We start from the raw sequence: 13,511 nt of genomic DNA, 5'->3' as shown, positions 1-13,511 counted from the left end.
GCTTCAGTGCCGAGCAAACCCACCTGGACCCGGGGCTGAGTGGCCTCGTGACCTCGAAACCGACATTGGACGGGCTTTACTATTACCGTGAGGCAAGGGAGCGGAGATGCTGCCAACCCGCCGCGACAATTGCTCCGAGGCAACAGCTGAGAATGTGGAATATCGTTGACGAGCTGATTTCAGAAAGCAAATCCATAAGGTACTGTAGCGCAAAAGTTGGGTCATCGGCTCCGTGTGACGCACGCAGCGGTGCCCTGATCTGGGTCTCAGAAAAGGGTGCATGGATATGCGGCGTCTTTTGGGGGGTTTTGTTTGGCATTTTGCAGCACCAGTTGTTTCACTCGTTGCCGTGGCGGAGTCTGAGTCCAAGCTGTCCTTATGCTCTTCTGCCACTCTGTGTCTCTCTCTCACTCACTCTCATCGTCCCTGTCCAAGTTACGAGTCAAGAGGTCGATTGGGCCGCCAGTTTGGAGTTCATAAACACCGTGTCAAGGCCCCGTAGGATTGAAGTCGACGGAGATGGGCGTTTCTGGCTGTCTCATTCATGGACTTCCCCCTTGCGTCAGGTCGCAGGACTGACCTAATCGCGCATGGCGCTGCCGATGTTCCTGTGCGACCGGGCCTCGTCATATGGAAGATTCCGCGGAAAGGACATTACGATGTCGGTGCTGCAGCCAAGCCAAGCACAGCGTATCTCGTACGAGTTGGTGAGTACTCCGTGGCACCAGCCATTACACGTAGATGATGCTGTGGAGGACGACGAGAGATTGTGAAGCTGCATGACATTGCTGGGTACAATTATAGCATCAAGGGTCCAAATTTCGTTGCTCCATGATTCTCGCTTTCAGCCCCCCCTTGTTAAGCGATTGCACATGGCTCGATGGGTGCGTGTAGCTTGAAGCTGTGGCTTATTTTGCCGACGACATGCGATTGAAGAGCTGGAAATGTAGGCTGTGCACGTGGATGAAGCATGTGTGCGTATTTATAGACATTGCGAGGGCATCAGTTGCCACGAAGACGGCGCAGCTGAGTTGCGTGGACATTGGTACATACTCCAGCTCCAGATATGTACGTACGTATTACCTGACGGCATATGCATGGGAGGTTTTGCCACTTGATGAGATCGACGATGCGGCTGCATGTGCTGAAGAGACCAGAATAGAACCGGACACATCAGCTGTCCTGTAGTCTATTGTACAGCACCGGACTCGTACTTGTATGCCAATGGTCTGTAGGTGAGTGTCAATATCCGCAGAGTTGATGAGCAAATCAGCATCGGCAATCAAAGGATTGGTGGCCCAATTTAGCCTCTCCGTCCAATGTTTGAAAGTAATGAAAAGCTCCATCCAAGTCGCCCGAGCTAGCAAAGAGCCGTCGCTGCTCTCAATCTTGCTGCTGCTGCACCCCAGACGATGGCTGTCGCCAGTGCGGCCCATCCAAGTCCAGGGGGACCCTGAACTCGCCTGCAAGTACCTGCGACTGGCCAGCAGTGGCGAGTTTGGAGGGCTTTTGGGCGTAGAGGATACATGGATGTGGTGCGGGAGTGGGTGACATGGGCACCGATGGGATGCATGCAGGTGCTCAAGTGCTGTAACCGGGAGGAATTCGAGATGGGATGGTTAGAGTGATGCATCAGTTTCAGCGGTTGCTGGATGCAGGTGCTTCAGTGGGGTGGATCGTGAAGGAGGAGGACATGCCGCGAGCAACGACATTCTCCTTGATGTATGTACCAAGATGAGAAGAATTGCCCTATAGGACCACCTAGTTGTATGTGAACTCGATGGCAATCCTGGTGAAATCACAGCTGTCTGTAGCGAGAGAGACCAAGAGTCGGATGACTTGCAGGCTGGGGATGCTGAAAGGGCTACGGCAATGCTGGGGAGATTGCCCGAGATTACGGAGTGCATGTACCATCTGCCCACGGGCTGCAGCCATTGAAGCCACAGGACCGGGGTGCTTCTTGTTAGGTCATGGTGATGGATTTGCTTTGCTTTCGTCGGTGATATTCATGAAATAAGGTAATAGAATGCCGTCTTGTTGTTGTATGCGGGCCAACACCATCACGGTCGGTATGCTCACCTTGACTGCATCTGTGATTACAGGTGAGCAGCAGCCGATGGAGCAGAACAATCAACTTCCAGGTACATGACAGCGCAGTGATACACTCCTGTCTGAGCAGACCCTAAGCGATTCTGCCTGTTACAGGAACAGGCATCTCTGCCGATGCTGAAAACACCCTGAAAACAACACGGAGCACGGAGATGGCAGATCAAATAGCCTTTCTGTGCCTTGAAGCTTAACGTCAAGCCACAAACTCGGGCGAGGTATCGAGAAGGAACCGTAGGGTCCAGCAGCCGTGCACTGTACTTGTCGTGCCCGCCATCTCTACCGACGCCCGCAGGTACCCAGTACCCAATCACCAGCCGCAGCTACGGGGCGCCACTGGCCGGGCTGCTCAGAGGGCTAAGAGTGCTAAAAGAAGTGCTAACGAGTGCTAAACCTCCTTTTGTTGCGGCGCCTCTCGTATCCATTCCGCCGTACCTTATGGCGCCTGTACCTGACCTGTACCTCGCCTTACCTTGCCTTGCCTTAACCTTACCATCTCGTCTTCCTCCTCCTTTCTCCGTCCAACAGCGTTCAGCCGCCTTTTCTATCTGATCGGTGAGACAAGGCACGGCGGAAGCGCTGAACTTGCCGCCAAACGAGTTTCTGTAGCAGGCCTCAGTGCTTTTGCTTCTTGCTTCTTCTGCATCTTCTTCTTCTTCTTCTCCATTCTGCTTCTTCTTCGCCCTGCTCTTCTGCCTCGAGCCCGTCGTTTGCTGCGACACCAGCAGGGCCATTGTCCTCTCTTCTCTCCTCTTCTCTTCTTCCTCCTCTTCTACTTTACTCTTTACCATATCTTCCTTTCTTCTTCTTCTCTCTCCCCCCAGCGACTATTTTTGCAGCCCCTCGTGTGACCAGCACCGCACCTTGTCCAGTGCCAAGTCGGGTACGACCAACTCGGTGGCTTCGCCCTCATTCTGTGCCTCGTATCCTCTTACTTTGCACATCGCCAGCCTCAAAACTCAACTCGACGCCTCGCTGCGATTCCGACATCTTTGACACCGCGCCTCTGCCTCTGCCTCTGCCTCCTCGACCCGTCTTCGATTCGCCCTTATAACTCACCCTAGTCCCTCCTTGGCGCCTTCTCTTCGTCTTCTCTTTTGTCCTTGTCCCTTCGCTTCTTCTCTCGGATCCAACGAGCCCCCCGTCACCGACGCTCGTAATCGACACCCGTGGATACCTTACCGTATCTCACGCCTTCGCTGATCTGGTCATCAGAACATCGCGCACTGCCACGATAGCCTGCGCCCTCGTCTGCACCTAGACCTGCAACGGCATCTGCTACTGCAGCTGCGCCTGTGCTTCCGCAGTGGTAGCGACAACAATAGCAACGACGACGACGACGACACCGACACCGCGAATAGCCTGCGCCCAATCGACCCGCAAGTCCATTCGCTCGCTGTCCTGCTCGCCATCGTGGCATCGTTCGGCGTCCCACTCGGTCTTTTCATGATACCGTTTCGGAGCCTGCGTGTCTTGTTTATTTATCCCGTCTAGCACAGGACCTTGCGGTTGCGCTCTCTGCTGCTATCCTCCGACACAGTTGCTGGATTTGGGCTTCAAGCAACAATCATGAAAGACTCCTCCGTCACCAATCGCCCGTCCTTGCTGGACCTGCGATCCCAATCCTCCCATTCTGCGGCATCTTCTTCCCGAGCTCTTCGATCACCGCGGCTCCATGTTGCCGGGGAGGCGCCTCCCGAGCTGTCTCCGTTGGATGCCTTTGCCTTGCAGAGTCGGCTGTTGGCGCGACAGCTCCAGGAGACGACCACCAAAGATGGAAACCGTGTCAGCCGTCTACCGCCTCTCACGGCCGAGAGCCCTCTAATTATCCAAGGCCGGTCCGAGTACTTTCGATCCATGTCGCAGGACTCCGGATCTGACCGCGGCGAATCCCCTGCTCCTCCGCTCTCTGCGGGCTTGGGTGGCTTGGGACTGCAAGACGCTTTTTCGAGCGAAGAGAGGCCTAGATCAATGCACCCACGCATGGGTCGAATTCCACCCACCCCCGACGATGGCGTACCTCCTCTTCCGGAAGACATGCCGGATGTGCCAGACATTCCCGAGTTTGCTCGGGGCCGACAGCTGGGGCAGCAAAACGGCACAATAGACTTCTTTGGAGCACGTCAGGACCGCTCCCCATCACCACTACTCAGCGATGGCCTCTCTCAGCTGGACCGCCAGTCAACAAAATCACCTGCTCCCCCGCTAACTTCCTTTCCTGTCCCCCCTAACTCCTCCTCTCCTCCTCGCATCAGGCCTAAGCAGAGCTCCTCCTTTGACGACGTTGGATTGGCGCCACCCAGAAGCCTCTTTCCTGGACGGTCGCCAAGCGCCTTGTCCTCTCCAGCACTCCAAGAGGAGGATACCTTTGGCAATATGTCTAGCTCTGTTCAGTCTCTCCCTTCCCGAAAACTCTCGTCTGGAAGCGCAGCCCTGCCGCCACACATGGCATCCTCTACCCTGCCCCCTTTTCAACGATCACCATCCGTCGCGTCTGAATCGTCCGCTCCTCTTCCCCGACCTGCATTCAACTTTTCTCGGCCCATGAGTAGAGCTGGTACGCCGAACTTGGACCACCCTATTCGACAAGCCTCCTCGGATAGTCAGCCATCCTTTATCCTGGCCGATGAGTCGGCTCAAACCCCCATAAGCATGCACAGCGAGGCCTTCATGGAGCAACCAGCAGATGGGGCAACTCATACCTACTCCAAATTTGTTCTGCCTCGAGGAAAGTCAATCCAGCGCTCCGAATCCTCAGACAACCAACCTCAAGCAGGGGCACCGCCCTCACCTCCCACGCGACCTTCCAGCTCCTCTGCTCGCGGTGTCCCTGATGATGCCGCCAGCATTTCCAGTGCCATGTCAAGACAGCGAAGTGATGCGGGCAAGCTCAGCTCAGAGATGGGACATCCCCCACCAAACCGTGGCAGACCTTCTAACGAAACTGGGCGACCGTCTGAGGAGTCGTCCAGAGGGAGATCGCAGACCTTGCACGCTGCAGCAGAGACGCCTCGAGGCAGAACACCAGCTTCAGTCGGCGCAAGCGACTCGGCCCAGACGATACGCCCCAGCATGTCTGTACGATCCGCGGCCAGCACTGCGCCGCCCACAGCTGCTGAAATGACAGCCGAGCAGCATCTTGCCAAGGGAATCGAATGCCACGAGAACGGCTCCCTGAACGAGTCTACTTACCACCTCCGGCACGCCGCCCAGATGAACCACCCGACAGCCATGCTTTTGTATGCTCTTGCCTGTCGCCATGGCTGGGGCATGAAGCCGAACCAGAAAGAGGGAGTACAGTGGCTACGGAAAGCTGCCGACATGGCCAGTGGCGAGGTGGCCGAAGATGAAGGGATGGTCAAGGAAGGAAAGCACATCAATATTGCTGAAAACAAGACCCACAAGGCCCAGTTTGCCCTCAGCATCTATGAGCTGGGCGTGAGCCACATGAACGGTTGGGGCATTGAGCAAGACAAGGCTCTTGCACTGCGCTGCTTTGAAATCGCTGGCAGTAAGTTGACGCTGTGCGATACCCTGTCATGAAGATCGTCTTGCTAATGTGTTATGGATAGCGTGGGGCGATGTTGATGCTTTGGCGGAAGCTGGTTTCTGCTACGCGCAGGGAATCGGCTGCAAGAAGAACCTGAAGAAGAGTGCCAAGTTTTACCGAATGGCAGAGGCCAAGGGCATGAGCATGGTGGGCAACAGCTGGTACGTTAGGACTGCGTTCCAAGCCTCTTTCTATTCGTGTGTTGCTAACTCGACCGGCCATTCAGGATTCACAAGTCGAAATACATGGATGATGAGGATGCTCCCGAGATTCCGCCAAAGAAGTCTCGAGCCCGCAGCAAGTCTCGCTCACGCGCAATGTTCGGTAAAAAGTGAAGGGGGACAAACTAATGATGATGATGAATCTCTTCGTCTCTTTTTTCACCCATCTATACCGGAGTTTTGGAGGGTTTCGGCTGTTCTCGCATCCAGGATTATTGGGGATCTTTTCTTATCGGCCTGTCTTGCTCTTTCTCTTCTCTCTCCTCCATTAGCCCTTTCACTTCTTCTGTGTCTTTTCCTCTTATCTTCTTCTTTTCTTTTTCGTTTCTTCATCTTTTTCTTCGCGCTTCTTCTGTCAGCGTATTAGTAGAGGCGGGATCTTTTGCTACCTGCGTTATTCTGTGTACTATTGAAAGCACACTCGGGCCTGTGAAGAGCTCATTAGAACCCCCTTCTCCGCTTCTGCTACTTCCCCTTCTACATTGTTGGAGCGCACGACTCCTACTTTTCTTCTCTTCTTCCTTCTATCTCCTCTTTTCCACATCTGTTTACTCCCTTTCCCTTTTCCGGGGATGTGTCTCGTTTCTCGTTTCGTGCTTGTTTCTAGGGAAGGCTGGCTCTGCGGCGTACATATACTACGTTTCCTTTGTTCTTTTCTTTTTCCAACTCCGAGTCCGTATAGAGTGCGGCTGGCCAATCTTCTTCCCTTATTTGCTGCGCCGGGCGTTGGGCTGTTTTCGATATATCCAAATCAAAAAAGCGGACGTTGTGGGAAACGTCTCGCATCTAGGGCAAAATAAGGCGATAACAAAGAGTTATTAATCCAATAATTCCCAAGCAATCGACAGAGCACCTTTATTGTCTTCCCCTAAGGAGATCCAAGGGAAACAATTTCGCTGTCAGATCATATGTGTAGTAGCTTAGAATTCTCCTTTGTCTGATTTCTTAGCATTCGTTTACTATTTTATGGTGACATCAACCGCCATATTTATTGCACGCCTCACGCTTCCATCGTCCCATCTCTCTAGGTATCAACATCCATCTTCTCCCCCTCAACTGGTAGGTCGACAACGGTGACATATCGGCCAATGTCCCGCTTGGTGATAATCTTCTCGTTCAGAACGGCAGTAGTGCCCTTGGGGAAGCGGTAGCTCTGCAGCTTGGCGCTCTTCTCGTTGGGCTTGATGTAGTTTCGCAGGAGCGTCGTCTTCTCCTTGGTAATAACAGCAACATCGACATTCGAACCGGAACCCAGATCGTTCCACACACCGGCAAGGATAGCCTCGCTGCACAGCTTGACAGCAGCATCCCTCGACAGATCGGGCGTCCACTGCGTCTCAAAGACGCTCATGGCGGCAAGACTACCGGACCCCATGGTGACATAGGGCAGCTTGTCGGTGCTGCCGTGGGCGTGCACGGTGAAGAGGTGGGTGCCGGTGGGGTCGCAGCCGGCGACGACGAGGTAGGCGCCGATGTGGCCCTGGTGGCGGAAGAGGTGCTGCTTGAGCAGGGTCATGCAGGTGACGACGCGGGGCTTGCGGCCGGTGGAGAGGGAGTGCAGCTCGAGCTGGGAGGAGATGAGGGCGGTGGTGAACTCGGTGTCGGCGGCGGTGCCGGCGCCGGCGCACCAGATCTGGGGGGAGATGTAGTGAAGCTTTTCGCAGTTCTTGTCGGCGACGATGGGGCCCGACGTGGCTCGCGTGTCGGCGGCGATCTGGGAGGATGGTGATGCTGGGTTAGTAGAGACTCTCTGACGGTATGGACGTGGAGGAACAGCTGCCAACTCACCACTACGCCGCCGTCAAAGATGCAGCCGACAATGGTCGTTCCCGTGCTCGTGGCCTTGGGCAGAGGCACTCCCTGGGCGTGCAGGGCCGCATTGCGGTTGTAGTTGGAGAAGTCGAAGCCCGGCATCTTGTTGCTGCTTGTTGGTGCTGATGCCCTGTCCAGCCGTGCCCGGTCTCGCCCTAGATCTTGCGTGTGTCCGCTGGATCAAAGATGTATCGCTCTGGTGATGCCTTTAGGTCGAGCCGTTGTGCAGTATCTGCATTCGCTATGAGGCCGGCACGGTTGGTGGTTGATTTGTTCGCGGTGTTGCTGGGGGAGAGAGAGAGAGGTCGATGTTTGGGTTGGCTATACTACGCCAACGAGCACCAGCTGATGACGAGGCTAAAAGCTGCCTTCCTGCCTTGAAGTGCTTGAGAAGGTACCAGAGCACCCAGTTTCAGCGGTCTCGGTACTTCCGTCAAGCTCCCACCTGCTTGTTCCGCCTTCTGCCCCTCTGTCAAGCCCCCAAATCCCCCGTAGGCAGAATTCTCTGCTCTGATTGGCTTGCTGCCCGCTGGCCAGATGGAGATCCAGCTGCAGACGCCATTGGCCAGAGCTGCCTTGCAGCCACGTGATTACGCTCGGAGCTCTCCAGAAAAAAGTTGCTTGTTGCGTGCATGGGTCGCGACAGACCGCCCGGTAGAATTCGATAGGCGCAGGCAGTTGGTTGCTGCAACATTGATCGCTGCAGTTTATCGTCATCATCAGCATCCACCACAACAGGCCAAATCGACGCGTCTCATCACCTTTTTGGGGCGTCTTTGGTGGCATCGCTGTTTCCAGCAGTTTCTGGATCCGAATTGAAGCTCCCGAGGCCGGTATAAGTGAGCTTATCTGCATCTGCCGGTGCTGGTGGGAGCTCCAGCGACGGATTCCATCGCGCCGCAGACTCATGCTGGAAAGGCTGGGGATTTAACGAGATTCGGAGCTCGTCCGGATAACTACCCTCGCAAGACGAAATGTCCTTTGGCTTCAACGCTTCGAACAACGCCATGAGTGGAAATGTAAATGCAGGGCCCGACCTGGAGACGATCCAGACAGAGGTAAGGCAGCGCTCTTTGTTTTCTGACGATTTCTAGAGCTTCGATTCTTGTTGCGATCAACATGACGACAACGATCGCGTTGCTAACACGCAAACTCGCAGGCTCTCGGGTTCCTCTCCATCGCCGGCGATGCCAAGGTCCGCCTCACGTCTGCCTGGGACTCGCTTCCTGCCGCCACGTCCTCCCTCCTCAGCGTCGCCTCGAAACGAGGTCTGGTTGCTGCCGCCGGCCCTGACCAACTCGTAATCGCCACAACCGAATCGATTCGGAAAGCGTTCGAATCTCCCAAGGATGGCGACTCGGACATTCGCGCCTTTGAGCCTCAGCTCAAGATCCCTATGCCCATGAGGGTCTCACAACTCGTCTTCACTTCCGACGAGAACCACCTGGTGCTCTCTGCAGAATCCGGCGGTGGCCTTGCTGTGTACGAAGTCTCGAGTCTTCTCCAGGGCTCTTCGAATTCCGCGTTTGAGCTCTCTACCAATGGCGAGGCGCTGAGGTCGCTGGTGCCGAATCCTACCGTTCCAGAACTTTGCGCCATCGTCACAAATGGCGGCAACCTCCACATGGCCAATCTTCAAGAACGGAAAATAAGCAATGCGCTCAAGTCTCAAGTTAGCTGTATCAGCTGGAGCTCAAAGGGCAAGCAGCTCTGTGCTGGCTTGGCGGATGGAACCATTCACCAAATGACGCCCGAGGGAGAGGGCAAAGCCGATATCCCCAAACCCCCCAACGTAGACAACTGCCATGGTAAAGACGTCAAGTTCCTCTCGGCAAACTCGCGTGCTAACAGCTGATCAACTAGTTTCATCGCTCACATGGCTTGAGAATAATCTCTTCCTCGCTATCCACTCAACCAACGACTCGCCCCCCTCTTCCATCTATCACATCATTACACGCCAGCCTCCTTCATCCTTCACCTACCAGAAACTTACGGACCCGGTTGAGCCTTTTGGATCAGACAAGACCCCTCACCACTCTATACTAAGGCTCAGGGACTTCCCTCCCGACCTCCAGGACCTCCTCATCGTCTCGTCTACAGCGTCAACCGATATCGGTTTGCTGACGCGATCGAAAAATGCGCTGGCAACCGACAAACCCGCCGAGTCCATTACCGGCGTCTTCACGACCACCGAGTTGCTTGATGACTCTAAGCGGCCAACTCTTCCTATGACAGATTCCATGGAAGACTCTACGCCTATCGGCATCGCCCTGGATTTGTCCAGTAAGGATAAGGTATATAAGCCTATACCATCCGACGAAGAGCTTGAAGAGTCGCCTACTCCTCTACCAGGCTTCTGGGTCCTCACCCACGAAGGTGTGCTTTGCTCTTGGTGGATCATCTATACCGACTCTATCAAGAAGGGTACGGCTTATCCCGGATTGACGGCGGTTCAAGGAGATGCGGCGTCTGCGCCGGCAGCAGCTGCGACTTCAGCATCGCCCTTTTCCTCAGCAACCCCAGCAGCTCCTGCTTTTGGCTCGGCAGCACCGCTCGGCCAGAAGGCGTCTCCCTGGGGCTCGGGGGGCTCCGGCACTGCTGCTACACCCAGTGCGGGTGGAGGAGCGTTTGGATCGAGTGCTTTCGGGTCAGCATCCTCGGCCGGTGCAGCGTTCGGGAAGCCGAGCGCCATTGGATTCGGCCAGGCGGCGCCACTGGGTACTCGAGCCTCGCCTTGGGCCTCCGCTGGTGCGGCGACGGGGTCGACATCGGCGGCCCAGCCCGCGTTTGGTCAGTCGGGCTTTGCAAGTTTCGCAAACAAGGCCCCTCAGAGTGCTTTTGCAACCGCAGCTCAGTCCTCCACCACGCCTGGCTCTTCTGGGGGCTTTGCTAGCTTTTCCACTCAAGGTGGATTTGCCTCCCTTGCCGGTAGCAGCGGTAACACCGGAGGTAGCATCTTCGGTAGCGGCGGCAAGCTAGCTGGTGCTGGGAGCGCTTTCGGATCAGGCTCAACGGACACGGCTTTCCCGTCAAAGCCTTCAGGAAGCGTCGTTGGGTCTGCCCAGGAGAAGCCGTCCGGCAGCGTCTTCGGCTCTACTCCTTTCAAGCTAGAGAGCTCATTCAAGCCTGATCCAGCTCAGGCAGAAAATGACACATCATCAGCACCTACTGGGTCGTCCATGTTTGGATCCGCCTTCGGATCGGCTCTCAATGATGCAGGAGCCAAGGCTGCCGATGACTCTGCGACGGCCAAAGACGAGGACATGGACACCGGCGACGTATCTCCAGGAACCGAAGCTGAATCGAAGACCCCCTCAGCAACTCTGGGATCGGGCTTAAAGTTTGGTGCTGCCCCAACGACTGCTGGCGCAACCTCAATCTTTGGTAAGAAAACAGATGCTCCTAAGACCACCAGCGGCGGTTTGTTCGGGTCAGGGGGGGCCACCCCCAAGCCTGCGGGCTCTAGTGTGTTTGGGTCCTTTGGGAGCGCTTCCAAGCCCGCCGCCTCTTCCGGGCTCTTTGGTTCTGCTTCTAAACCCGACGACGATTCCAAGACACCTGTAGCTAAAAGTGTCGAAACGTTCAGTGCACCTCTTCCTCCGGACGCGACCAGCAAGTCATCGTACCAAATTGGCGAGTCGTCTGATTCTTCTGTTGCATCTAATGCTCCCAGTCTGTTTGGCAGCGGAGCTGCCTCGAAACCGAGCACTCTTTTCTCTACTGCTGCCAAGGATACGGCTGCACAGAGCAAGACAGCAGACTCATCGTCAAAACCAAACCCCTTCCTCACAGCTTCCAAACCATCCGAGGAGAAGCCGACAGTCATTGAGGATGCCCCTCTACCTCCTGATCCAACCAAGTCAAGTTATGCCTCGAAATCAAACAAGGCCGCCGCCCCCGCCAGCTTCGAGCTCCCTTCATCTACAAACAAGGCCCAGCCGAAGGTACCCTCTCCTCCGGCGCCGGCTTCCGACGAAGAGGAAGAAAGCGACTTGAGCGACAATGCCTCCGAGGGTAGCGGCGTAGACGTGGCCAAGGACCTCGGACTAGGAGCCCGTACGTCTCAGAGCTCCGCAGAAACCCCTCGACCACTGTTTGGGGAGGTTGGCCGATCCACCCCTTCGATTCCTCAGCCAGATGCCACGAAGCCTCGATCGCCCAGCCCCATGAGAGCTGCAGCTCGGAACCGTGCCCTGTTGTCGGAAGCTAATAGATCTGTCAGTGCACCGGGCGTGGCTTCTGAGCTGCTGGCGCCGAAGAGGGCGCAGCTCGTCGCCTCAAATGCTGCCGGCAAAGAGAAGACGGCGGCCGAGGACACGTTCATCGCGCAGTCGAGGAAGCTGAGGGAGCGACAACAAGCCGAGGAAAGCCGGCTGTTGATTGATGAAGAGGATGAGGAAGTACAGAGAGTTCTGGCCTCTGAAATTGAAGGCACGCTAGAGTTGGACGAGTTTATTGCACACTCCAACATCGTGCCGCCGGCCCAGGAGAGCATTCCTGCTCAAGTTGAAGCTGTCTACCGAGACATCAACTCGATGATTGACACGCTTGGACTCAATGCTCGCTCCGTGATGGCCTTTATCAAAGGCCATACCGATCATCGTGTTCCCGACGGTCGGTCTCCAGACGATCTTGAGGATCCAGACGATTGGGTCCTATGCGAAATCAGCGACTTGGGCGACATCATCGACGTTGAGCTGTTTGGCGACCTGGAGGAAGGCCGAGTGCAGGACCTGCCCGACAAGCTCGAGGCCTGCCAAGAACTTGCCAGAGATATGCACCGCCTCCGAGCCAAGCAGGAGGATCTGAAGCGGGTCATCATGACGCGAGTAGATCCCAACCAAGCGGACGCTGCGCGGTCGCTTCCTCTTAGTGCAGAGCAGCAAGCGCAGCAGAATGAGCTGAGGCGGGAGTATGCCAACTTTTCAAAGCTTCTCGCCGAAGCGGAAGAAGCACTGACCCTCCTCAAGACTCGCATTGCATCGATTTCTGGCGCCTCTGGCAGAGGGGGCACAAACGTTCCCACCGTGGAGGCTGTGATGAAGACCATCACCAAGATGACCAGCATGGTTGAGAAGCGCAGCGGAGACATTGACGTGTTGGAGACGCAACTGCGAAGGATGCGGCTGGAGCCTTCCAGCAGAGAAGAGTCTCCTTTTCGGACACCGCAGTCAAGGCGAAGCATCCTGCTTTCTCCGGAGGTGACGCCGGCTCGCAGCTTGCGCCAAAGCATCTCGGGCAGCGTCATGTCCTTTGGGACTCCGGTGAAGCCGGCGACGCCACGGAAGAAGGTCAGCGGCTTTAGCAGGGAAGAAAAGGGAGAATTGATGGACAAGAGGGCCAAGCGACAGGCGGTGCTCGGGAGACTGAAGGAGAGCGTACAGAAGAAGGGCGTCAGTGTGTGGAACATGGAAGACATTGAGTAACTGGATTGCAAGAAGTGATGGAGGTAAGACGAGCAGATTGAGGACAGCTTTACAGGGCTGCATGATCGAGGAGGATGTAACTTTAGGGTACTGGACAGGAGGATCAACGGTTTAGATAGCATGTCATAAAAGATTTGACAGAAGCAACAAAGCAGCTCATTACGGGCTATGGTTTTGCCCACCGTTCCTCCATTACCATCGTTGTATCTGGCATGTAGAAACGATCAACGCAGACTCAGCCTCTCTTTTCCACGACAAAAAATGAGGATGAAGATGAATGCGTCTTGGTTGGTTGAGGTGTAGCAGTCGTTTACTTACCAGCTGGCTGAGGTGCATGTGCGTTGGTAAGCAGCTGCTAGACTGAATGTATCCCCATAGTACAATCTGTGAAAAGCA

General features: G+C 55.5%; 5 protein-coding genes across 5 annotated transcripts; 3 read left to right on the top strand and 2 right to left on the bottom strand.

The window, feature by feature from the left end:
- Window positions 1-590: 590 nt before the first annotated feature.
- Window positions 591-1,551, top strand: BBK36DRAFT_1142443 (hypothetical protein; the record flags this gene model as incomplete). The annotated part of the gene is made up of 5 exons (XM_024893524.1): window positions 591-707; window positions 805-884; window positions 989-1,068; window positions 1,201-1,231; window positions 1,410-1,551. The coding sequence occupies 5 exons, from the start codon at window positions 591-593 to the stop codon at window positions 1,549-1,551; spliced, it is 450 nt and encodes a 149-aa protein (XP_024748783.1).
- Window positions 1,552-2,542: 991 nt separating this feature from the next.
- BBK36DRAFT_1142442 (hypothetical protein) lies at window positions 2,543-3,096 on the bottom strand (the record flags this gene model as incomplete). The annotated part of the gene is made up of 3 exons (XM_024893523.1): window positions 2,543-2,562; window positions 2,600-2,878; window positions 3,042-3,096. The coding sequence occupies 3 exons, from the start codon at window positions 3,094-3,096 to the stop codon at window positions 2,543-2,545; spliced, it is 354 nt and encodes a 117-aa protein (XP_024748782.1).
- A 579-nt stretch (window positions 3,097-3,675) lies between these two features.
- Window positions 3,676-5,991, top strand: BBK36DRAFT_1122481 (hypothetical protein; the record flags this gene model as incomplete). The annotated part of the gene is made up of 3 exons (XM_024890949.1): window positions 3,676-5,617; window positions 5,679-5,817; window positions 5,883-5,991. The coding sequence occupies 3 exons, from the start codon at window positions 3,676-3,678 to the stop codon at window positions 5,989-5,991; spliced, it is 2,190 nt and encodes a 729-aa protein (XP_024748781.1).
- Window positions 5,992-6,901: 910 nt separating this feature from the next.
- Window positions 6,902-7,791, bottom strand: BBK36DRAFT_1122662 (N-terminal nucleophile aminohydrolase; the record flags this gene model as incomplete). Its single annotated transcript, XM_024890968.1, has 2 exons — window positions 6,902-7,591; window positions 7,666-7,791. The coding sequence occupies 2 exons, from the start codon at window positions 7,789-7,791 to the stop codon at window positions 6,902-6,904; spliced, it is 816 nt and encodes a 271-aa protein (XP_024748780.1).
- Window positions 7,792-8,663: 872 nt separating this feature from the next.
- On the top strand, window positions 8,664-13,115 carry BBK36DRAFT_1170190 (hypothetical protein; the record flags this gene model as incomplete). Its single annotated transcript, XM_024895414.1, has 12 exons — window positions 8,664-8,747; window positions 8,849-9,497; window positions 9,553-10,967; window positions 10,998-11,156; window positions 11,187-11,329; window positions 11,363-11,510; window positions 11,550-12,098; window positions 12,132-12,293; window positions 12,327-12,341; window positions 12,387-12,518; window positions 12,573-12,937; window positions 12,986-13,115. The coding sequence occupies 12 exons, from the start codon at window positions 8,664-8,666 to the stop codon at window positions 13,113-13,115; spliced, it is 3,951 nt and encodes a 1,316-aa protein (XP_024748779.1).
- Between the last annotated feature and the right edge of the window lie 396 nt (window positions 13,116-13,511).

The sequence above is a fragment of the Trichoderma citrinoviride genome (assembly GCF_003025115.1).
Source record: "Trichoderma citrinoviride strain TUCIM 6016 unplaced genomic scaffold BBK36scaffold_9, whole genome shotgun sequence".
NCBI classification, from domain to species: Eukaryota; Fungi; Ascomycota; class Sordariomycetes; order Hypocreales; family Hypocreaceae; genus Trichoderma; species Trichoderma citrinoviride.
The sequence above is the reverse complement of the archived record's forward strand: the minus strand, read 5'-3'. Positions and strand labels throughout refer to the sequence as shown.